Here is a 23,808-nt window from a genome sequence, read left to right as displayed (position 1 = left end):
GTCTGAGAGTCGTGCTTACAGACCTAGGAGCGGAGCCCAAGCAGTCGTCAGGGGACAGTGAATCTGCCCTCACCATAGCTAGTTTTCATTAACATCAACCGTCTATTCCTAAGCTTCAGCAGCAGCTCAGCAGGTTTTCCTAGACTGAGCTAGAGGCTTACTCTGCTCTGGTTTTACCAGTGGTTCTCAGCTTCCTAATGCAGTGACCCTTTGATAAAGTTCCTCATGTTGTGGTGACCCCAACCAGAAAATTATTTCCTTGCTACTTCATAACTGTAATTTTTCTGCTGTTATGAATTATAACATAAATAACAGAGATGGAGGATATATGATATGTAATCCCTGTGAAAGGATTGTTCAGACCCCAAAAGGGATCATGACCCACAGGTTGGGCATCCCTTGTTGTTACTTGTGTCTGCTAAAATACAACCATGTGTTGTTTAATATAACAATGAGGTTACATTCTGAAAAATGCATTATATTAATGTTGTAAGAACTTTCTTATATACATGTAAATTAAATTCACTGGGACCTTTCTAGTTGATATAGTCATATAAAATCACAGTTGTGGACTGAAATGTTGCTATGTGTCTTAGACCTATAAATAAGATTGGGATATACATCTTACCCTAGAACTGTGGGCTAAAAATGCACAGTAGTTTTTAAAAACTCATTTATACATAGTCTGTAAAAATGAGGACATAGTGTTAGTGAGCACTTGACCCTTCCTGCTGCTTCTTGTGCTACCCAGATGACAGGGTGGCTTACCACAGTCCTGGCCTTCTGTCCCGACAGAGATGCGGTGGTTGGAGCCCTGTTGCCAGCCGGCATGCTCGCCCCAGTGGAATGCCCCTCCTTCTCCTCCTCAGCACCTGCTTCTGATGCATCGGCAATGGCCAGCCCCATGAACATAGAGGAAGGCATGCTGGCTGCTGATCTTGAGGACAGACTGAGTCCAAATCTATGGCAAGAAAAGAGAGGGGTAAAGGGGCAGCTTCAGGCTGTGTTGAATTTGAAGGGGAAGGAATTCTCCTCATTCTGTCACTTAAGTTTTGTGTCTGCAATTTGGTTTGAGTTTGACTTGGTAAAATTATTCTATTTAAAGAATTTCTTAGTGTTAAAATGAAAATCGATGTATGCTGTTAAAAAGTCACTAAATAGAATTGTGAAATGTTAGGAATCAGAAAGTTGAAAACCGTTAGTTTGTTTGGGAAAAGACTCCTTAGAGATGCGTGAGCTGGAGCAGAGTGGTTTGTGCGCCTGCTCGCCTGCTGTTTCTAGGGCTGCTTTGGCTCACTAGGGTGATAGCTGGGAATGTGGTATAAGTGCAGGGTCATCCCAGAAAGCGACAGGTGTTTTCCTTGTTCCTCTCCAATTAGATTGTCTCCTCTGAGGATGCTGTGACCCCCTCTGCGGTGACACCATCTGCTCCCTCGGCCTCATCTCGGCCATTTATCCCAGTGACAGATGACCCAGGAGCTGCCAGCATCATTGCAGAAACCATGACCAAAACCAAAGAGGTCAGGAGATCTTCTTTGACTTGAAATATAAAATTACCTTAATCGTACTCAAAAGTTCAGGAGTCATATTTAAAGCTAGAACATGCTGTACTTCAAGGTTTATCAGTCACAGCTTTTTCCTCCCAAGCTGTTTTAAGGCCACAGACTGTTCCTCTATGAGATACTCCTTCCCATTCTCACTCTTCTCCTTTGCCAGCTGTCCTACCCTTGCTTCCCTGTGAAATACTGACAGACTTCAAAGAAAATGGCTCCAAAGCAAGTGGCACTGTTAGGAGGTGTGGCCTTGCTGGAGGAAGTGTGTCACTGTGGGGGTGGGCTTTGAGGTCTCTTTTGCTCAAGCTTCCCTCAGTGCAGTTACCTTCCTGTTGCCTGCAAGATATAGCACTCAGCTCCAGCACATCTACTGTCGAGAATGGATGGACCCTCTGAAACTGTAAGCAAGCCACCTCGATTAAATGTATGCTTTAAGAATTATTGTGGTCATGGTGTCTCTTCACAGCAATAAAAACCCAAACTAAGGCGTTTAACTAAAAGATACATCTATAAACTGTAGTTTCTCCAGGTGACACACGCTAGTGCCACTCCCTGAAGTCTCTGGGAGAGCTCTGTGACTGGTAAACCTTGAGTACAGCGTGTACCTCCTAGAGGGACATCTAGAGGGTCAGTCCATCGTCATCGTGGGGGACGTGGCAGTGTGCAGACTTGATGCTGAAGTTGAGAGTCCTACACCTTGATTGACAAGCAGCAGGAAGCGTCTGTCTCATTGAGAGTGGTTTGAGCATTGAGACCTCAAAGCCTGCTTCCACAGTGACACACTTCCTCCACCAAGGCCACATCTACTCCAACAAGGCCGGCCATACCTCCTATGTGCCATTCCCTTTGAGGGCCCATTTTCTTTCAAACCACAGCCATGGTGGACATTTTCTGCACATACTGCAGCATCCATGCTTGGGCCAGAAGGGAAGGCTTTGCCATTGCCATCTGAGTCTAATGTCTCTCCCCCAACCCCACCCCCATCCGTGGTGTGTTCTCATTTTCCAGTGTGTGTGAGGCTAAGGGCCTTGAAATGACTGCACCCATGACAGCAGCACACATTCACCCAGGGCTTCTTCCACTTCATGTAGAAAAATAGTAAAAACATTTAAAAATGTTATCTAAAAATGTTTAAAAAATGGCTTTTCTGAGGAAGCCAAGGGGAGTTGATAGTATGAATGATGTGTTATACACACAGGATTAATTTTAAATAAGATTCTGTGGAAGACTTAAGGAGGAGATCTAGAAGAAAGTTATAAAATCTGATGAGTAGCCGTAGGTTGCACGTGCTGTGGCCTCCTTCCAGTCTCATGCTGTGTCACCTACCTGTGCTGCCTAAGTGGGCACAGCAGCAAACTGCATTTCTTTATAGTGAAGGCATTATTCTTCGATGGATGCTCTTGTAGTTCTGTAAAATAGTTCCTTGCTTTTCAGTGGAGACTTTGGGGTCATCATGTCTTGATCTGGTTTTTGATGTCCCTTCCCCATTGCTGACATGTCCTGACTCAGCTGGTCAGTTTCATCTCTCCATATTCCATTCTCTCTTTAACTGTTCATTTTCAATTGGTTTAGGATGTTGAAAGCCAAAGTAAAACATCAGGTCCAGAGCCCCAGTCTTTGGATGAGTTCACCAGTCTGCTGATCGCTGATGACACCCGGGTGGCCGTGGACCTGCTCAAGCTGTCAGTCTGCAGCAGGGCTGGAGACAGCGGCAGGGACGTGCTCTCGGCTGTGCTATCGGGCATGGACACCGCCTACCCACAGGTGAGTCCTGGGGCCAGTGTTCTCTGCAGCACCCAGTATCTTCACGCATGGTGTCACCGAGGTTGAGGAGTAGTCCTTTACGACAACATCTGACACTGTTCTCCCAGTGACATCTTCTATCCAGCCTAGAACTAATGTGTATATCTGTTTTTAAACATTTGTTTATTTATTTACCTGTTCGTTTGTTCGTTCATTCCTTCGTTTGTTTGTTCATTTAAAATGTGTATTAGTATTTGTGCATACCACATTCACACATGGTACCTGCGGAGGCCAGAAGAGGGGATAGGATCCCCTTGAATTGGATTTACAGATGGTTGTAAGTCACTGTGTAGGTGGCAGTAACCAAACCTAGGTTGTTTGAAGAGCAGCAAGTACTCCTAACCACTGAGCCATCTAACTCTTGTTTTTTAAAAAAACAAAATTGTTATTGCTGGGCAGTGGTAGCACATACCTTTAATCCTAGCACTCAGGAGGCAGAGGCAGGTGGATCTTTGTGAGTTCGAGGCTAGCCTGGTCTAAGGAGCTAGTTCCAGGACAGACAGGGCTACACAGAAAAACAACAAGAACAACAAAATCCACATTATTTTATTTTTATTTCATTTTTTAGCTTGTGTTAGTTATGTGTGTGTGGACACGTTTAGGAATTGGTTTCTTTCTCCTTCCACCATTATATGTTCCAGGGATTGAACTCAGGTCATCAGGTGTGGTGGCAAGTACCCTGAGTGGTCTTGGTAGCCCTGTGTACCTTATTCTTACTAAGTAAGTCCTTCTGTATGGTTTACAGTTTGCCACTAGTTTTTCTTTTTTTTTTAATTTATTTATTATGTATATAATGTTTTGTCTATGTATATGCCTGAAGGCCAGAAGAGGGCACCAGATCTCATTACAGATGGTTGTGAGCCACCATGTGGTTGCTGGGAATTGAACTCAGGACCTCTGGAAGAGCAGTCAGTGCTCTTAACCTCTGAGCCATCTCTCCAGCCCCCCCACTAGTTTTTCTTTAGATATTAGACTGATATTGTTTGCCCTGCAGGAATTCTCACTTTTTAAAATTGCTTTTATTGAGCTACGCATTTTCTTCCACTCCCTCTGTCCTTCCCTCCCTCCCCTTCCCCCTTTTACCCTCCCCTATGACCCCAGTGCTCCCAATTTGGTCAGGATACCTTGTCTTTTTCACCTTCCTATGCAGACTCATGTATATCTCTCTTAGGGTTCTCTTTGTTGTCTAGTTTTCCTGGGGTTGTGGCCTGTAAGCTGGTTTTTCTTTGCTTTATGTCAAAAAGCCACTTATGAGTGAATACATATTCTATTTGTCTTTCTGGGTCTGGCTTATCTCACTCAATATGTATTTTTCCAGATCCATCCATTTGTCTGCAAAATTTGAAGATCTCATTATTTTTCTTAACTCCATTGTACTACATTTTTATTTTCATTATCCATTCTTAGGTTGAGGAGCATCTAGATTGCTTTCAGATTCTGGCTATGACAAACAATGCTGCTATGAACATAGTTGAACACATGTCCTTGTGATATGATTGAGCATCATTTTTGTATATTCCCAAAAGTGGTATTGCTGGGTCTTGAGGTACAGTGTTTCCTAATTATCTGAGAAATTGCCACACTGATTTCCAAAGGGGTTGTACAAGTTTGTACTCCCGCCAGCAATGCAGGAGTGTTCCCTTTACCCCACATCCTCTCCAGCATAAGTTGTCATCAGTTTTTTGTTTTGTTTTGATCTGCCATTCTTACAGGTATAGAATGGAATCTCAGCTATTTTAGGTTCATCTGTTGAGAGTTCTCTGTTTAGGTCTGTACCCCATTTTTTTTATATTCTTTTGATGTTAAGTTTCTTGAGTTTTTTATATATTTTGGAGATGAGCCCTCTGTCCAATGTGGAGTTGGTAAAGATTTTTCCCATTCTGTAGGCTGCCGCTTTGTCTTGTTGACTGTGTCCTTTGCTTTACAGAAGTTTCTCAGTTTCAGGAGGTCCCATTTATTGTTTCTTTCAGTGTCTGTGCTGCTGGAGTTATATTTAGGACATGGTCTCCTGTGCCAATGTGTTCAAGTGTCCTTCCCACTTTCTCTTCTATGTGGCTGGCTTTATGATGATTTTTCTGGATTTCCTCTAAGTCTGTTTCATTTCTGATTTTGATAATTTGGTTATTCTCTCAAACCTTTGGTTAGTTTGGATGAAGGTTTGTCTATTTTGTTGATTTTCTTGAAAAACCAACTTTCTCTCATTGATTCTATGTATTGTTTTCTTTGTTACTATATAGTTTATTTCGGCTCTCAATTTGATTATTTCCTGCCATCTAGTCCTCCTGGATGAGTTTGCTTCTTTTTGTTCTAACGTTTTCAAATGTTCTGTTAATTCACTAGTGTGGAATTTTTCCAGCTTCTGTATGTAAGCGTTTAGTGCTGTGAACTTTACTCTTAACACTGCTTTCATTATTTCCCTTAAGTTTGGATATGTTGTGTGGTAATTTTCATTAAATATTAGAAAGTCTTTAATTTCTTTATTTCTTCCTTGATCCATTGGTGATTCAGCTGAACACTGTTCAATTTCCATGTGTTTGTGGGATTTCTGAAATTAGTGTTGCTGTTGAATTCTAATTTTAAACCATGTTGATCCAATAAGATGCATGGGGTTATTCAGATTTTTTTTTTTATATCTGTTGAGGTTTGCTTTGTTATTGAGTATGTGATCAAGTTTTGAGAAGGTTCCATGGTATATTCTTTTATGTTTGTATGGAATGTTCAATAAATGTCTGTTATGCCCATCTGTTAGTTCCCTTATTTCTCTGTTAAGTTTCTGTCTGGCAGACCTGTCCAGTGGTAAAAGTAGGATGTTGAAGTCTCCCAATATTAGTGTGTGGGGCTTTATGTGTGATTTAAGCTTTAGTAATGTCTCTTTTACATATGGGGATGCCCTTGTATTTGGGGCATAGATGTTCAGTATTGAGATTTCCTCTTGATGGATTTTTCCTTTGACAAATATGAAATATCTCTCTTTGTCTCTTTTAATTGATTTTAGTTTGAAGTCTTGTTGAAGGATGTCGCTAGTTAGTTTCCGGCAGCTCAGTCTCGAAATAATCACATAGAAACTGTATTAATTAAATCACTGCTTGGGCCATTAGCTCTAGCTTCTTATTGACTAACTCTTACATCTTAATTTAACCCTTTTCTATTGATCTCTGTATTGCCACGAGGCTGTGGCTTATGGGTAAAGTTCCGGTGTCTGTCTCCAGTGGCTCCATGGCTTCTCTCTGACTCTACCTTCTTTCTCCCAGCATTCCATTTAGTTTTTCCCACCTAGCTTTGTTCCCCTATAGCTCTGCTATAGGCCCAAAGCAGTTCCTTTATTAACCAATGATATTTACAGCATACAGAAGGGAATTCCACATCAAAGTCTATTTTGTTAGATATTAGGATAGCTACACCAGCTTGTTGGAAATTTTTTTTCAACCCTTTATTCTGAGGTGATGTCTACCTTTGAGGTTCAGGTGTATTTCTTGTATGCAGTCGAAGGATAGATTATGTTTTCTTATCCAGTCTGTTCCTGTGTCTTATTATAGGTGAGTTGAGTCCATTTATATTAAGGGATATTAATGACCAGTGACTGCTAGTTCCTGTCATTTTAGTTTTTGTTGTTGGTGATGTTATTGTGTATATTTTTTCCTTCTTTGGGGTGTATTACTGTGAGATCATTTATTGCCTGTGTTTTTGTGGGAGTAGCTGACTTCCTTGTTTTGGAGTTTTCCCTCTAGTATTTTCTGTAGTGCTGGATTTGTTGCTAGGTATTGGTTAAATCTGGTTCTGTTATGGAATATCTTGTTTTCTCCATTGGTAGTGATTGAAAGCTTTGCTGAGTATAGTAGTCTGGGCTGGCATCCTTGGTCTCTTAGTGTCTGCATAAGACTTGACCAGGACCTTCTGGCTTTCGTTGTTTCCTTTGAGAAGTCAGGTGTAATTCTAGTAGGTCTGCCTTTATATGTTACTTGGCCTTTTTCCTTCGCAGCTCTTAATATTCTTTCTTTATTCTGTCTCCTTAGCGATCAGAGAAATGCAAATCAAAACAACTTTGAGATATCATCTTACACCTGTCAGAATGGCTAAAATCAAAAACACCAAGGATAGCCTTTGCTGGAGAGGTTGTGGAGAAAGGGGTACCCTCATCCATTGCTGGTGGGACTGCAAACTTGTGCAACCACTTTGGAAATCAGTATGGCGGTTTCTCAGAAAAATTGGGATCAACCTACCCCTGGACCCAGCAATACCGCTCTTGGGAATATACCCAAGAGATGCCCTATCATATGACAAAAGCATTTGTCCAACTGTGTTCATAGCAGCATTATTTGTAATAGCCAGAACCTGGAAGCAACCTAGATGCCCTTCAATGGAAGAATGGATGAAGAAAGTGTGGAATATATACACATTAGAGTACTACTCTGCGGTAAAAAACAATGACTTCTCGAATTTTGCATGCAAATGGATGGAAATAGAAAATACGATCCTTAGTGAGGTAACCCAGACCCAAAAAGTATTTTGATTATTATGTAGCATGGGGACTTGTTTTTTTGTCCCAATCTATTTGGTGTTCTGTAAGCTTCTTGTACCTTCCTAGGGATATTCTTCTTTAGATTGGGAAAGTTTTCTTCTATGATTTTGTTGAATATATTTTCTGTGCCTTTTAGTTGGAGTTCTTCTATCCCTATTATTCTTAGGTTTGGTCTTTCATGTTGTGTCATATCTCTTGGATGTTTTATGTTAAGCTTTTGTTTAATATTTTCACCAACAAATCTATTTCCTTTATTGTATGTTCAACAACTGGGATTCTTTCATCTCTTGTATTCTGCTATTTATGCTTGCATTTTTGGTTCCTGATTATTTATCCAGAATTTCCTTGGTTTGTGAATTTTTTTTTGTTGTCTCTATTTTGGTTTTCAAGTCTTGAATCATTTTTTCATGTTTGATGGCTTTTTTCTCTGATGTGTGCATGTATGTGTGTGTGTGTTTTAACCTGAAGTCAATGTCAGGTATCTTCATCCATTACTCTTTTTTTTTTTTTTTGAGACAAGGTTTCTTTGTAGATTTGATGCCTGTCCTGGAGACCAGGCTGACCTTGAACTCACAGAGATCTACTTGCCCCATCCTCCCTGGGATTAAAGGCATGCACCACCACCACCCTCATCCATTACTCTTATACTTTGTTTTTTTGAGATGCCATCTGTCACTGGTCCCAGAGCACAGTGATTGGCTAGAAAGACAGGACAGCCTGTCTTTACTTCCTAGGCACAATAAATGCAGGTGTGCATTGCCATAACCTGGCTTTGTACATGGAATCGAGGGATCTAATCTCAGGTCTGCATGCTTACATACCATTGAGCCATTTTCCCAGCCCCTTAACTCTGTATGAACTCCAAGTCTTCCACCCTGCCACCCTGTCCCTGTAGAAAGCAGAGAGCAGGATGAGCGTGCATGACCCAGGGGCAGCGTCAACTCATTTCTTGGTTCTTTCCTAGGTGGCAGACATGTTGTTGGAGCTCTGTGTAACTGAGTTAGAAGATGTGGCTACAGATTCACAGAGTGGCCGTCTTTCCTCCCAGCCTGTAGTGGTAGAGAGTAGCCATCCCTATACAGATGACACTTCCACCAGTGGCACGGTGAAGATACCAGGTATGTGAACCAACCCTGGGAAGGCTGTGAGGGCCCCTGTCTGTGGAAGGCTTGTTTTACAGCTTCCTCCACAGGGGCAACCATTTCCCTCTTGTGAAAATAAGAAATAGGATCATCTCAGATCTTTTCCTGAAATCTTTGTCAAATAAAATGTAACACAGAAGCTGCACTATATTAGTTTTCTTTTTGTTGCTGTGATAAACACTGTTACCAAAAGTAGCTTGAGATTAAAAAAAGAGAGAGAGCTTATTTGACTTTTACCTCCGGGTTCCAGTCTGTGTTGAGTTGGAGCAGAATCCATGGAGCGATGGCGCTCACTGTGTTGCTCACTAGCTCATACTCAGCTAGCTTTCTCACGCAGCCAGACCTGGCTGCTGTGTTGTCATTGTTTCTAGGCATTTTCAGTGGACACAGCGTACAGCAGCTGACTCTGGTGCACACACTGACACTTGGCTACAGCGGGGAAGTGCAAGGCTTCTACCCACAGCTCTTTTGTGCTCTTTGCAGTAGGCTGGGCCTCTCGCGTCAACTATCAGCCAGGCCAATCTGACCAGGCAGGTCCTCTGCTGACTCCAGGCTGTGCCAGGTTGATAGCTGCAGCTGACTAGAACATGCACCTAATAAATTTCATCTTGTCAGCTGTTAGATGAATGCCCTTTCCCTAAGACCTACGTTTGAAGTCTGCTGACCAGCTCTTTAGAAGCAATGCTCACATCCTGTGACATGAGTCGTCCTGGTGTCTAGCACTGCTGATGTACAATTCCAACAGGCTCTGTTCCTCGATAGTACACTTTCAGTTTCTCCTCCCCTTCCACTCCTCCCTTTCACCTGCTACATGACTTCTCTGGTGAGGCTTCAGGGGGCTGAACTTACCTTCCTTAGACCAACTCTGTTTTTGTAAACTCCCACAGTTCAGCATGTTCCTCAGCCTGGCCCTTCTGATTCAGGATTCGGCAAGCTTTCTTGTTGGTTTCTACCAGCCTCATTAATGCACCTGTATCTGCACATCTCAGAGCATCAGTCATGCACCTGTATCTGCACATCTGAGTGTCAGTAATGCACCTGTATGTGCACATCTCAGAGTGTCAATAATGCACCTGTATCTACACATCTCAGAGCGTCAGTAATGCACCTGTATCTGCACATCTCAGAGTGTCAGTAATGCACCTGTATCTGAACATCTGAGTGTCAGTAACGCACCTGTATCTGCACATCTCAGAGCGTCAGTAATGCACCTGTATCTGCACATCTCAGAGCGTCAGTAATGCACCTGTATCTGCACATCTTAGTCAGTAATGCACCTGTATCTGCACCTCTTAGAGCGTCAGTAATGCACCTGTATCTGTACATCTTAGAGTGTCAGTCATGCACCTGTATCTGCACATCTTAGTCAGTAATGCACCTGTATCTGCACATCTCAGAGCGTCAGTAATGCACCTGTATCTGTACATCTCAGAGCGTCAGTAATGCACCTGTATCTGTACATCTCAGAGCGTCAGTAATGCACCTGTATCTGTACATCTCAGAGCGTCAGTCATGCACCTGTATCTGTACATCTGAGTGTCAGTAATGCACCTGTATCTGCACATCTCAGAGCGTCAGTAATGCACCTGTATCTGCACATCTCAGAGTGTCAGGCCCTGTATCTGCACATCTCAGAGCGTCAGTAATGCACCTGTATCTGCACATCTTAGTCAGTAATGCACCTGTATCTGCACATCTTAGAGCGTCAGTAATGCACCTGTATCTGTACAACTCAGAGCGTCAGTAATGCACCTGTATCTGCACATCTCAGAGCGTCAGTAATGCACCTGTATCTGCACATCTTAGTCAGTAATGCACCTGTATCTGCACATCTTAAAGCGTCAGTAATGCACCTGTATCTGCACATCTGAGTGTCAGTAATGCACCTGTATCTGCACATCTCAGAGTGTCAGTAATGCACCTGTATCTGCACATCTGAGTGTCAGTAATGCACCTGTATCTGCACATCTCAGAGTGTCAGTAATGCACCTGTATCTGCACATCTCAGATCGTCAGTAATGCACCTGTATCTGCACATCTTAGTCAGTAATGCACCTGTATCTGCACATCTCAGAGTGTCAGTAATGCACCTGTATCTGCACATCTGAGTGTCAGTAATGCACCTGTATCTGCACATCTCAGAGTGTCAGTAATGCACCTGTATCTGCACATCTCAGAGCGTCAGTAATGCACCTGTATCTACACATCTCAGAGTGTCAGTAATGCACCTGTATCTGTATATCTTAGAGTGTCAGTAATGCACCTGTATCTGCACATCTTAGAGCGTCAGTAATGCACCTGTATCTGCACATCTCAGAGCGTCAGTAATGCACCTGTATCTGCACATCTTAAAGCGTCAGTAATGCACCTGTGTCTGCACATCTGAGTGTCAGTAATGCACCTGTATCTGCACATCTCAGAGTGTCAGTAATGCACCTGTATCTGCACATCTCAGAGTGTCAGTAATGCACCTGTATCTGCACATCTCAGAGTGTCAGTAATGCACCTGTATCTGCACATCTTAGAGCGTCAGCTGCTGTTGCTGCTCAGCACCAAGGTTATTGCTCCATTGGAGGTTGTGACGTAGTACTGTTGGCTGAACTGCTTCCTTCTTACTTATCAACTTGAGTACTTTAGAAAGGTGTTTTCCCTCACTTTTTAGTTTGCTATCTAGGGAAACTGTCTACGAGAAAGGCAGGATACAGTGTGGAGCTGCACGTGGATGATGTGAGCGACATCTGCACGAAGGGCGGGGACGTCAACTTTGTGTTCACTGGCTTCTCTGTGAATGGAAAGGTTTGGCTCCAGGCTCTGTCTGCTCTTCTCTACATTGCTCTGTTGTGTGCCACCTCCTGTCACCCTTACAGAAGTGGGGCTCTTGCGCTTCTAGGTCACCCACAGTGAGCTCCAGGGGTCTGTGCTTTGTGGTAACCTGGGGTCTGCTTGATTGTGGGGCATGGCCTGTGGTGGGGTGCAGAAAGGGAAGGGCACATGCCCAGGACCGGAGTCGTTGCGCTTGCTGTGTGAGAGCGAGGTGCACTTCCTCCGGGGAAGCTCCTTCCACCCCTTCTCTCGGAGCTGCTCTGGGGAGCTGCTGGCGCCCTGGGCAGTGAGTGCTGCTTCGTGTGTGTGTGTGTGTTTGTGTGTGTGTGTGTCTGCCTGCTCCCAGCTCCATTCTCAGTGGAGCCCTCGTTCTTCCTCCCGCCGACCCCCAAGTAGAGATGAGGGCTCTGCTGGCGAGGGTCCAGTGTGTAGACCTAGAAGTGCTCTTTTGTGCTGGAAGTGAGGCCCTCAAATGTCTCCTGTGGGTTTCTTACTGCAAGAGGGGATCTTGGGTATTTTTCTTTCTTAGAGATTTGTAAAATAATGATACATTTTTAAAAAGATTTTTAATTATGTGTGGATATGTATGTTTGAATGTGGGTGTCCTTGGAGGCCAGAGGCATTGGATCACCCTAGACCTGGAGTTAAAACAGTTCCAAACTGCCTGATGTGGGTGCTGGGAACTTAACTCCAGGCCCCTACAAGAGCAGTGCTCACTGTTAAGCAACCACTGAGCAGCCTGCAGCCCCACAGTGGTACACATGCTGTCTTACATTCAGTGATGCAGCATTTTACTGTCCTTGTCCCCTCTTCACCAGTCCTGACTACATCCTCCTCAGAGAGGCCCTTGACACAAAGAAAAATGTTTTAGGTGCCACTTTGTGCGCAGGAGCATGAAACAGGGGCCTTGACTCCTTGGCTGGCTGAGCTGCCCATTGGGTCCTGATGTCCTCCTTCTCACAGGTCCTCAGCAAAGGGCAGCCCCGGGGGCCTGCAGGAGTTCAGGTGTCCCTGAGAAGCACAGGCACTGATGCAAAGATCCAGTTCACAGTCACACAGCCTGGCGGAAAGTGAGTGGCGTCCTGGAGTCTAGTGTGGTTGCTTGGGTTGAGGGGGTGGGTAGGCTCAGACCCTGATTTGGCTCTTAAGCAAGTTCATGCTTTTGGAACCCACATTCCCTGAAGTGGGAGTCATCTGACCCACTGTGCAGGTGGGTGATTAATTACCAACCACTGTCTGTAAAGGCTGTGCCCCAGCCTGGGTTTGAATGGGCTCCTCCATTTGCCTTTGGCTTGGGACAGCCACTTTACCCCACTGCTTTGCTTTTCTAATTTACGGATGAAGGTAAAGAGAGGTTCCTGGGAAGACAAGTGTGATTGTTTCAGATTGGCCAGGTGGTGCTAATGAGCGTGTGCTGACCACAGACTAACACAGTTAGGGTTCAGAGACAGCGTTTTATCATTTACATGGAAACCATTTTGTAGTTGGATCTGGTGGCTGCTTAGTTAACCTGGCGGAATGAAACGTAAAGAGCTGTTTACTGCGCTGTGCAGTGGGGGAGCACGGCTGTAGCTGTGAGCAGATGTGCTGGATTAACACCAGAGTAATCGGAGCTGATACTTATGCAAACGTTTAGAGCATTGCTACTTCAGCCTGCAAACCCAACCAACGTGGTAACTGCAGCTAATAGTCAGCTTCTAGTGTGTTATCCAACGTCAAAGTCGCCATTGATCGGCTGTCCCTGATCAGTGCCTGGTCTTGGTCTAGAGTAGCACCTAGCTGTTCTTCTTCCTGGCCCAGCCTAGACTGAGTGTCCTTCAGCCAGGTTCTTGGAACCAGAAGGGCCTCGGTTTTCCAGAATTTGAAATGTTTTTCATACATACAATGTTTTGTTTCTCAGTGCTAATAATCACAGCTGACAGGAGGGAGCCTCTATCTGATTCATGGTTTCAGACCATGGGCATTTAGCTTTCATGTTTCTGGGCCCCCTGCCCCAGTGACACACTTCCTGCACCGAGGCCCCACCCCCTACCTAGTGGCACTCCTATAGTGACAACTTCTTCTCTGAGGCCTGTCCCTCTGTGTTCCCCACCACCTCCCATGGTTCATCCTGTCCAGAATCCATCAACGGCTGCTCTGTTGGTTAGGCAAACCCCTCTAACCCTGTACTGGAAACCGAGACTGCAGCACACGTGCCTTCAGGGACATGTGAACATGGACTTCACTTCGTCTGTGCGTGTCTTAAGCATGCAGGCTGAAGTTCCCATCCAGAATTTTAAATAATTACTACACTACACAATTCAGTGGTGTAGAATTTTCTACTTTTGTGGTATCGTATTGGTACTCAAAAAGTTCTGGATCTTGGATTTCTGATGTTCAAACGAAGGATGCCCCAGCTGTAGTTTGTTGCAGACCTGACCAGGAGGTGTCTTAAGCTCCTTTGCCCTGAACTGTCTTAAGCAGTGCTCAGAGCGCATGTTGGGACCTGGGGAGTAGAAAGGCTAAATTAACAGTGCCAGAAAACAGTGGCCTCTTCAGCTTTATTGTAGCAAAGTAATTCTCAAGCCCTGTCCGGACGGCGGCGTTTCATAGACCACGGGAGAGTGCAATTACTGCCTGTAGTAAGTTCCTTGTGGTAAAATTAGCTTCTGATTGGCAGGTGCCTTGTTCAGATGGAGCCTGGTATGGCTCTGGCTGTAGCCTTTGCAGTCCCGTCTCAACTGGCCGTGGTCTTAGCTCATCTGGAGTCTCTAGAAGTCCGCTTATTGGCCGATGGCTTCGTCACAGTTGTCTGTGAGAGAGGTCACTGACCTTGTTCAGAAGAGGGCATTGCATCCTCTGGACCTGGGGTCACCTGCACTCAGAACCAAACCTGGGTCCTCTGGAAGAGCAGCCTGTGCTCTTAGCCATGAGACAGCTCTCTGGCGCCTACCTTGAATTTTCAGCTTTCCTGTCTCGGCCTCCTGAATAAAGGAATTACAGGTGCATGTCACTATGCCTGGCTTTAGGGCCTCTCTGTATTAGCTATCTGCCCCAGCCTGGGGCACAGCTCCTCCCATCCCACTCCTTAGCTTTTAGCTATTTTTTTCTCCTCCCCATCCCTGTTCACGTCAATCAAGCCTGCTGATTATTGTGAGCTTACGCCAGGACTCCTGGAGCCGCTGAGAGTGTTGGCTCACTGTGTGCTAGCAGTGTGCAGAGTGGCTTTCCTTGCTTCCTGGCACACGGGGAGTGTTCAGTGAGTGAGTTTGGACAGAACTGGATTGAGTAGCTCTTGGAAGCCTACAGTAATTCCCGCATAGTCCCTGTCTAAAACCTGGGTTAAGTGATGTGCTATTCTGTGTTTCTCAGGTTTGCATTTTTTAAAGTTCTTCCTGGAGATTATGAAATCCTTGCAACTCATCCGACCTGGGCTCTGAAGGAGGTGAGCTTTGTCCCGTGTCTGTGGGTGTGCTATTTGGAAGCAATTGTGGGGATGAGTTTGGGATATGAAATAAGTCATAGTTTTCTCCAGATACCTTGAAAGAACCGGGTGCTGAAGATGTAGGTGTTACGAGAGAAAACTCCCCTGCCACAGTGGGTGCCTCTGCTTTTGGCTTCTTCTTTAGGTGACAGTTGTGACATTCTCTGCCATCCACTGTCACTGTATTGAGCTAAGTCAGCACCAGAAATTCCCAGTGAAGTTTGTTCTTTTTCTGTCTAAAACAAATTGATAATATGCTAATATTCTAGAGGCCTATTGTCCACGTTCCCGGGGAGAGGGAGATCTCAAACAGCCTATGATTGTTCAGGGAGAATGGGTTGCGTGTCGTCATATCTGAGTGTCAGTGTCTTGTGAGTGGCAGCGTCATATCTGAGTGTCAGCAGCAGCAGTGAGCGTGTAAGCCAGAGAAAACTTCTTGTTTCAAGGAAAGAAACAACAGTGATTTCCTTTTTAGTTGAAATTTTCGACTTTATTCTGCTTGGTATTGAAAATTTAATCAGACATGACTGAGTAGTAGCAGTGTTCATTGAAAGAGTGTCTAAGCAATGTGTGATAGCTTGTGCCTGTAATTCTAGTACCTGGGACACTGAAGCAGAAGGATTACAGTGAGCTTTGTAGTCTGGGCTCCATCGTGAATTTTAGATCAGCCTTGGCTATAGAGTGAGACCTTAACTCAAAAAAAAAAAAAAAACCCCAAAGACTATCTAAAAGATTATAAGTGCTTGAAATGTCATATAAAGGCTGATTCTAACATCTTATAGTAATTGAATGTTTTTGAATACAAATAAATAATAAAACAAAGCATGATATGATAAGTTCGGCTAACAGTTAACTTGGCAGGGTCAGTGCTTCTGGCCCTGGTTCTGTTTTGTCAACATGGGGTGTTGGCTACCCTGAGGGAGCAGGGGCTCTGGCCCTGGCTTTGTCTCTGTCAGATTTTGGTTAGCAGGGGCATTGCACGGTGTCTGGGGATTGCATTCTGTCCGTATGAAGCCGCTCTGCAACAGAAAGGGAAAACCAGCCTGCTCATTAAAACACAAATTGGAGGGGTTCGAGAGATGGCTCAGGGTAAAGGTACATGCTGCCAGGCCTAAAAGCCTGGGACCCACATGGTGAAAGGAGAGATTCCTAGTTGCCCTCCAACTTCCCATGTGTGCTATGGCATGGCCCCACCCCCCAACATATAAATATTTCTATATTAAGAAGTGTGGGGTGATGGTGGCACACGCCTTTCATCCCAGTACACCAGAGGCGGAGGCAGGTGGATCTCTGTGAGTTCCAGGACAGCCAAGGTGCTTACAGAGAGATACCCTGTCTCAAAAAACAAACAACAAGAAGTTCGACTGTGAGAGGGACGTGAAGGAAGGAAGGGTCCGTCAGTGTGGGGTCACCACCCACATGGGTGGGTGCCCCATCTCACACTTCCTTTCATCACTTCGCATAGAAAAGAAGAAATTGCAGGGCTCAGTGGGTAGTGCTCGCCATGCAGACATGACAGCTTGAGTTTCGGTCTCAAAACCCATGTGAAAGATTGTCTGCAATCCCAGTGCTCCTTGGGGAGATGGGAGGAGAATCCCTTAGCTCCCGGGCCTCCCAGACTGGTGCACACAGCTGAAACCACAAGCAGCTCTGCCTCAAGCGAGGTGGAAGGAAGGCTGGGACTGCCACCTCAGGTTGTCCTCTGACCCCCACATGCACTCCATGACATGCGCATCTGCAGTCAACACATGAACACACAGTGGCTGTGTTGTTTTCGGCAGCCAGCCCTCCTTGGCTGAGGGTTAAATATTCATTGCTTCAGCCAGTCTCAGATTCAACCAGCTATGGATTGGATATACGTAGGCATTTTTCTTATTCTTGATTCTCAAATGGTAAATACTGCTTGTTTGTTGGATATGGAAACTAATGGAGGTTTAGTATTGAGGAGATGTGTATAGCCTCTGTACATGCAGTATGCTGTTTTAAAAGGACTGGGTACCCGAGGCTGTCTGAGTTTGGGATGCCCGTGTCTGTAATTTTATTATGAATTCTGTGTTCATACTGCCTTTTTAGTTAAAAATTTAAACATGTCCTTCTGTTGCTGAGTGTTCTGGAAGGACTTATTATTTTTGTCTGTTTCCTTTTGAGACTGTCACATTGTATCCCAGGGTGTCCTCAAATTCACAGTCTTCTTCCTACTCCTGTGTTGGGCTGTCAGGGTTTAGCACTGTTGAACTAAGAACTCCTCCTTCTTCTAGGCAAGTACCACGGTGAGGGTGACGAACTCCAATGCTCATGCAGCCGGCCCCCTTTTAGTGGCTGGCTATAACGTGTCTGGCTCTGTCCGCAGTGATGGGGAGCCCATGAAAGGGGTGAAGTTTCTTCTCTTTTCTTCTTTAGTAAACAAAGAGGTAAGCATAGATCGGGGGTGGGGAGTGGCAGGTTGGGACTTGCTGTTGACCATACCAGTAGTGGTTGGTTTGTGACCTGGATGTTTAAGAACACCATATCTCCATGGACTGTCTGCACCGCGAGGCCGTGGAGCTGGGAGATGCTTGGGTTCTGGCCAGGCTCACACAGTGTCAGGTTCTACCACCTGTTGCTCTGTGGCATCTTGGGTGTGTCACTTTTCTTCCTTGGCCAGTTTTCTTATTGTTGGGGAGATGCCTCACCAGTTTTCCTAAGAAGACTGCCCATTTTTAACTTCTGAGGCCGGGTGTTGAGATTTGTGTTCCATTTGCCTGCTTAAATTAACCTCTTGTAAGAAACCCATGCGTTGGCCTCTAGAAGCTGGCCTGGTCTTGTTTGTGGCTGTTGGGTAATCGGAACATGGGAATTTCTTCTTCTCTGACATAGGATGTCCTGGGCTGCAATGTGTCCCCAGTGTCGGGGTTCCAGCATCCAGATGAGAGCCTGGTTTATCTGTGCCATGCGGTCTCCAAAGAAGACGGCTCGTTTTCTTTCTATTCCTTGCCGAGTGGGGGCTACACTGTGGTGAGTGAGTGGGTCTCTCTACAGGACACTGTGGCGGGAGACGAGCCCTGCCCTTTGGGCGTTGTGCGAGTCATCTTTCTGTATGACGACACCCCTGAGCTGAGCCAACCGAAAGGAGTAAAGGTTTATCTTGGATCATGGTTTCAGTTTCTGGCTGATTACCCTCTTGCTTTTGGGACTGAGGTGAGGCAGTAGGGTGTGGTTGAAGCCTGTGGTAGAGGAAATCTATTCAGTTCCTTCAGGCCCTGCTTCCTGCAGGTGCTGCCACGTCCCAGCCCAGGAGCGGCCTTTTCACGTGGCAGCACGGCCCTCCTGCCGCCACATCCACAGTTATCCTGGGACACGTGTGGCACATGGACTGCGTGTTGGATGTGCCTGCTAGTGCATAGGATTTGGGGGCATTTCAGATCCAAATCAGTAGTAGATATTGAATAGTCAAATAAATGGTGAGCCTGTATCCATGAGCAATCAGCCAAGCAAGGATAGATTGACTGTCCCTAAAGCTAAAATCCCATATCTAAAACACTCTAAAATCTGAGTACACTATTGAGTTTGCCATCAGGTTTTGTCTCTTTGTCTGTATTATGTGTGTGGAATGCAGTGGATCTCAAGTTCAGACTTGGACCTGCCCACAAGATGTCTTATCATGCACTGCAGGCAGTCCTGCATCTGAGAAGCTCAGTGGGGTACCCTGGGGATCACAGCCCGAACTGACACGAGACATGGAGCACAGGGCTCCACTAGACCAGCAGCTGGGATTCACATTCCTCTGGGTGTGTTGGCTGCTAGGCCCAGGTGAATACTGACTGTAGAATTGTGCGGTGCATTCTTCATGATCACCAGACCCCTCCTTCTAGGTGCCCTTCTACAGAGGAGAGAGGATCACCTTCGATGTGGCACCTTCCAGGCTTGACTTCACTGTGGAGCACGACAGCCTGAGACTCGAGGTGAAGCTGCGTCGTGCCCTGGAGGCAGGCGTTTGGGATCCTAGCTCTGGGCGCAGATGTTGCAAACTTGTCCACATCAGCATCCTGCCCAGGGTGACTGTTGGAGGACGTGGACTCTGTGCCCTAGCCTGGGGTACACTAGATATCCCACCTCTCTTACACAGTGTCTTCATCTCGCAGAGCTAGCTGGAGTCTGGTCAGCGCTGCTCTTTCAGTGAGGTTGCCCACTGAGAGCCTGGCTTGTGCTTTGGGATCTTTTCCGTATTGGCCATGCAGTGTGGGCTTAAGTGGCCAATGGTCTTTCTGGAAGTTGCATTTTGTGACGGGAAGAGCCAGTGCCTGTTTAGATAAGCAAGTTAGTCAGTGTGCTAGAGGAAGCACACACTGTCTGGACAGAAGAAGGGCTGTGCAGCTCAGGATGAGGACGCAGGGCTGCATGTGCCATCAAGAGTCCCCTCTGAAAGTGACACCGGGCTACCGCCTAAAGGGGAGTTATCCCTAAAATGTGTGGTGAGTGCAAAGGTCTCAAGGCAGGAGTGCTCCTGAGGAGGTCAGGGGAGCTGTAGTGGAGGGGAGGACGGAGCTTGGAGAGTTGATGGTGTAGACCTTGGTTGGCCACTTCTCTCCAATGCTGCTGGGACTTGGGTATTGCTGAGGAGAGGTGATGAGGAAAGCTGGTCTGGGCAGTAACCATGTGAGCTCAGGAGAGCATGGCCCTCAGGAGATGGTGAGATGTTCAGAAGACATGGTAAGTGTGTTTTCATTGTTCTTCTGTGTCTTTACTTACAGACATGGAAGTGGTCCCTGCTGGCAGCTTGCAACACAGAGGAAGCGCCCTAAGGGGGCACTTGGCAGTTGTGCTAGTGAAAAGTTATTCTCGGATTGTTTATAATGCACTGAGAAGCAGCCCTCTAAAATAGCAGTCAAGGGAGCTGGCCCCGCCTTCTAAGGTTGCGTTAGGACACCTAAGTCCACGAGGCCAGGAGGATGAACACGGAGCCTTATTGCCAGCATTGGCCTTGCAGGAAGGGTGTGACAGGTCCTTGGGCAAAGTACCAGACAGTGGTCAGATGCAGGCTTTAACCCGCAGTGTGTAGAGTTTCAAGTGAGGGCCTAAAATGTTCCATCAGGCCAGGGAAGCTTCCCCATTTCATCTGTGTGCTTCAAGCACCTGGCACGTAGTAAGCGTTGAAAACGTCTGTTGGATATGTGAGTTGATAAGTGGATAAATAGCCAGCTCAGATCTTACCTTCAGAAGATTATCCCTGAATCAAATGGAAGCCATTTTCTTATTCCTCCTCTCCCCTCTGCACACTCTTCCTGTTTTTGGTTTGAGACAGAACCACTATGATCCTCCTGATTAGCCAGTTGAGTACTGAGATCACAGGCAGGTGCCGCCTGGGTGCCGAGTGCCACCGTGCCCTGTAGTTATACCTGGTGCTTGCAGTCCAAGGGCGTTTTGATGTGCCAGGCTAAAGTTTTGCCTCTTTGCAGCTCTCTTTCAAATAATGCATACTTCGTAGCATGGGGCTGAGGCAGGACGGGCTCCACTGAGCCTAACCAGAGGGAGATGAGATGTAGGGAATCAGTCGGGCCTTTTAGATGCTGAGGAGTTTGAAGATAGAAAATTGGGTTGGTGATATCTCACCCAGATAGCTCACCTGAGAAATCAAAGGTGGGGGCTTGGAGCTCAGTGCTACCCAGGAGAGCCCAGTCTTGGTGCTTGGACCAAACAGGGCACACACCGACAAGGCATGGGGCTGTGTGTTGAGAGACTTTGCAGATGAAGTATGGACTGAAGGAACCTGGCCTGGGATCTTAGGTGTGGGCTCTTGGACTTTGAAAGGGGAGGGTAGGTCACTGATCTTAGATAATATTGGTGGAGTAGGTTGGGGTTTCAGGTGATGCTGAAGGGACATGCTATGGGTGAAGGGAAGGGCTGTGGGTCACAAGTAATGTTGGGGGTGACAGGTTGGTGGTCTAGGGAGATGCTGGGGTCCCAGGAGATGCTAGGGGACAAGTTAGGGTCCCAGGGGACACCAGGGGACAGATAGGCAGGAGTTTCAGGAGATTCTGGGGGAGGGGTTGGGGTCCCAGGAGATTCTGGGGGACAGGCTGGGTCCCAGGAGATGCTCTGGGACAAGGTGGCTTGTATTTGAGAGGCTGGAGACAGGTGGGATTCACCAAAGTGGGGACATGTGGATGGGGCTGCGGAGGGAGCAGGAGAGGGCAATGCTGGGGAAACCCACAATCCAGAAGCAGCAACCTGGCTTGGGGAGCGAGCCTGGCGGCTGTTTTTATTCCACTCTGGTGACCGTTCACCATCTGAGAGGATAGATGCTGTGAGGGAGAGGGGCCTGGCTGGAACTAGAGCTGCAAGGGCCAACACGTGGAGCCGTGGTGCTGGCCAGGATGGGGTCTTGGTGACTTGGGCATGTGAACACCTGTTCTTCACTTTGCAGCCCGTGTTCCATGTCATGGGCTTCTCTGTCACTGGGCGGGTCTTGAACGGACCTGAAGGAGAAGGTGTTCCAGAGGCTGTGGTCACCCTGAACAACCAGATTAAAGGTTAGTCACCCTGAACAAAAGGTTAGAGGTGGGCAGGCATGGTGGTCCTGAGTGTGCTCAAAGGCTCCGCTTGAATCCTGGAACGATAGAGACACAAGGGACAGAATCTCCATGGGACACAAGCTTGGGCTTCTCTTTGATTCACGCGCTTTGGTTTCACAGTCAGAACAAAAGCTGACGGCTCCTTCCGCCTAGAGAACATAACGACAGGGACGTACACCATCCATGCTCAGAAGGAGCATCTCTACTTTGAGATGGTCACCATCAAAATTGCACCCAACACTCCGCAGCTGGCAGACCTCATTGCTACTGGGTAAGTGTTCTGTCTGGTCAGGGTGACTACTGACCATGACCAAAAGCAACTTGAGGAGGGAAGGGTTTATCTGGCTAACACTTCCATATCACAGTCCATCACTGAGTGAAGTCAGGTAGGGATCTGGAGGCAGGAACTGAAGCAGAGGCCATGGATGGCTGACATCTGGCTTTCTCAGCCTCCTTTTTTATATATGCAGACCACCTGCCTAAGAGTGGCACCATCCTCAGTGAGCCGGGCTCTCCCACATCAGTTATCAGTCCAGAAAATGAACCACAGGCTTGCCTACAGGCCCATCTGGTGGGACCATTTTCTCAGTTGGGATTCCCTCTTCCCAAATGCTTCCAGCGTGTGTGAAGTGACATAAACTAGCCAACCACGGCTGTGTGCAGTCTTGGGAGCCTCCCAGCTCCTCTCTTAGCAGTGGTGGAGAAGAAAATGAGCCTTGACCTGACTGTATTTCTGCCCAGGATTCCCCCAGTTCCAGTAGCTCTCGAGAGTCTGCTGGCTTTCTTTTGGAAAGATGAGAGCTGAGTCTTAATAACTGAAGACACTTGCGTGTTGGACACTAAGGATTGATTTCTTTTGCTTTTAAGTTAAAATGGGTTTGTTAAAGTGGAATAAAAAGGTGAAGGCGAATGTGCCTCCTGCCACACCTAACAACTTGAATCTGATCCCTGGGAGCAACGTGGTAGAAGAAGGGAATAGGCTTGTATAAGTTGTCCTTGACCTCCACATGTATACAAACACAATAAATAATCATATTTCTACCTCTGTCTGTCTGTCTGTCTGTCTTAGAAAAATCTCTCTGAAGTGAGCACTTTCCTTGTCTGATCCCAGAGGGCTTTGTTGGCTTTTCTGATGGTGGTGGGTGTGGAGGTGTTCTTGGAGATGTTTCCGGTTGTTGGTAGAGTTAACCATGTAGTCACTGATTACATGCATGTCAAGGACGGAATGGAAAGATATTTAGGGGTTTGCAGCCTAGAGAGGTGTTGCTGAGACAGGTGATGAGGGTTCAGGTTTGGTGCCACATGGCCACTAGGTGGCACACTCTCCTGCATCCTGATGATTGGCCCTCCTGGCTGGTCAGCTGGAGGTGGAATACCACCAGCATTGCAGGGGCTGGGGAGCCTGAATAGCTGAGGTCACAGGAACTAAGAAAGGAAGTGTTAGGGACAAGGACAAGGTGGTTGCTGACACCAAAGCTAGGAGCCTAGTCACCAAGGAAGCATTGCAACCCTTCAACTTTGAAGAAAGTCAGTTACCCTTAGAAAATAATTCTTGGGTTCAAGTCCTGTTGCTCTCCCCTCTGCTTTTGTGTTGGAGCATCCATGCTAGGTTTCAGCTGCAAGCTCCGTGAATGCTCCTGTGCGGCTGCTTTTGGTGCGGCCCTGTGCCGGGCTGCACATGTGACAGGGAGCTGAGCCCGAGTGGTAGGGATAGGTTGTCAGCGCCCAGCTCCCAAAGAGAGATGCTTCAATTTTGAATTGTGCCAGAAAGAGATTGGAGCGCTCTGAGAAGACATTGGGTAGATTGGGGTGGGGGTGGTAGCTCTGAGGCCTTAGGAGAACCAAGGGAAGAAGGTGCCGGGGTCCAGGCAGGAAGGCAGCATGTTCAGAGGGGAGGGAACTGGGTGGAAGGGGCTGAACCAGTGAGGCCAGAGGCTGGTGATGGGAAGCCTTT

General features: G+C 46.5%; 1 protein-coding gene across 3 annotated transcripts in view; it reads left to right on the top strand.

The window, feature by feature from the left end:
- Positions 1–23,808, top strand: part of LOC130869020 (E3 ubiquitin-protein ligase HERC2-like) — a 127,023-nt gene that overhangs the window by 57,039 nt on the left and 46,176 nt on the right. For all 3 annotated transcript variants that reach the window (XM_057761133.1, XM_057761132.1, XM_057761134.1), the window contains 12 exons: positions 796–982; positions 1,380–1,520; positions 3,126–3,317; positions 8,840–8,993; positions 11,680–11,813; positions 12,804–12,910; positions 15,192–15,264; positions 17,562–17,714; positions 18,160–18,297; positions 19,155–19,244; positions 21,707–21,812; positions 21,975–22,125. In XM_057761133.1, the coding sequence (XP_057617116.1) occupies positions 796–982; positions 1,380–1,520; positions 3,126–3,317; positions 8,840–8,993; positions 11,680–11,813; positions 12,804–12,910; positions 15,192–15,264; positions 17,562–17,714; positions 18,160–18,297; positions 19,155–19,244; positions 21,707–21,812; positions 21,975–22,125 (1,626 nt within the window). The remainder of the gene's footprint in view (positions 1–795; positions 983–1,379; positions 1,521–3,125; positions 3,318–8,839; positions 8,994–11,679; positions 11,814–12,803; positions 12,911–15,191; positions 15,265–17,561; positions 17,715–18,159; positions 18,298–19,154; positions 19,245–21,706; positions 21,813–21,974; positions 22,126–23,808) is intronic.

The sequence above is a fragment of the Chionomys nivalis genome, assembly GCF_950005125.1.
Source record: "Chionomys nivalis chromosome 23 unlocalized genomic scaffold, mChiNiv1.1 SUPER_23_unloc_1, whole genome shotgun sequence".
In the NCBI taxonomy this organism is placed as follows: domain Eukaryota; kingdom Metazoa; phylum Chordata; class Mammalia; order Rodentia; family Cricetidae; genus Chionomys; species Chionomys nivalis.
The sequence above is the reverse complement of the archived record's forward strand: the minus strand, read 5'-3'. Positions and strand labels throughout refer to the sequence as shown.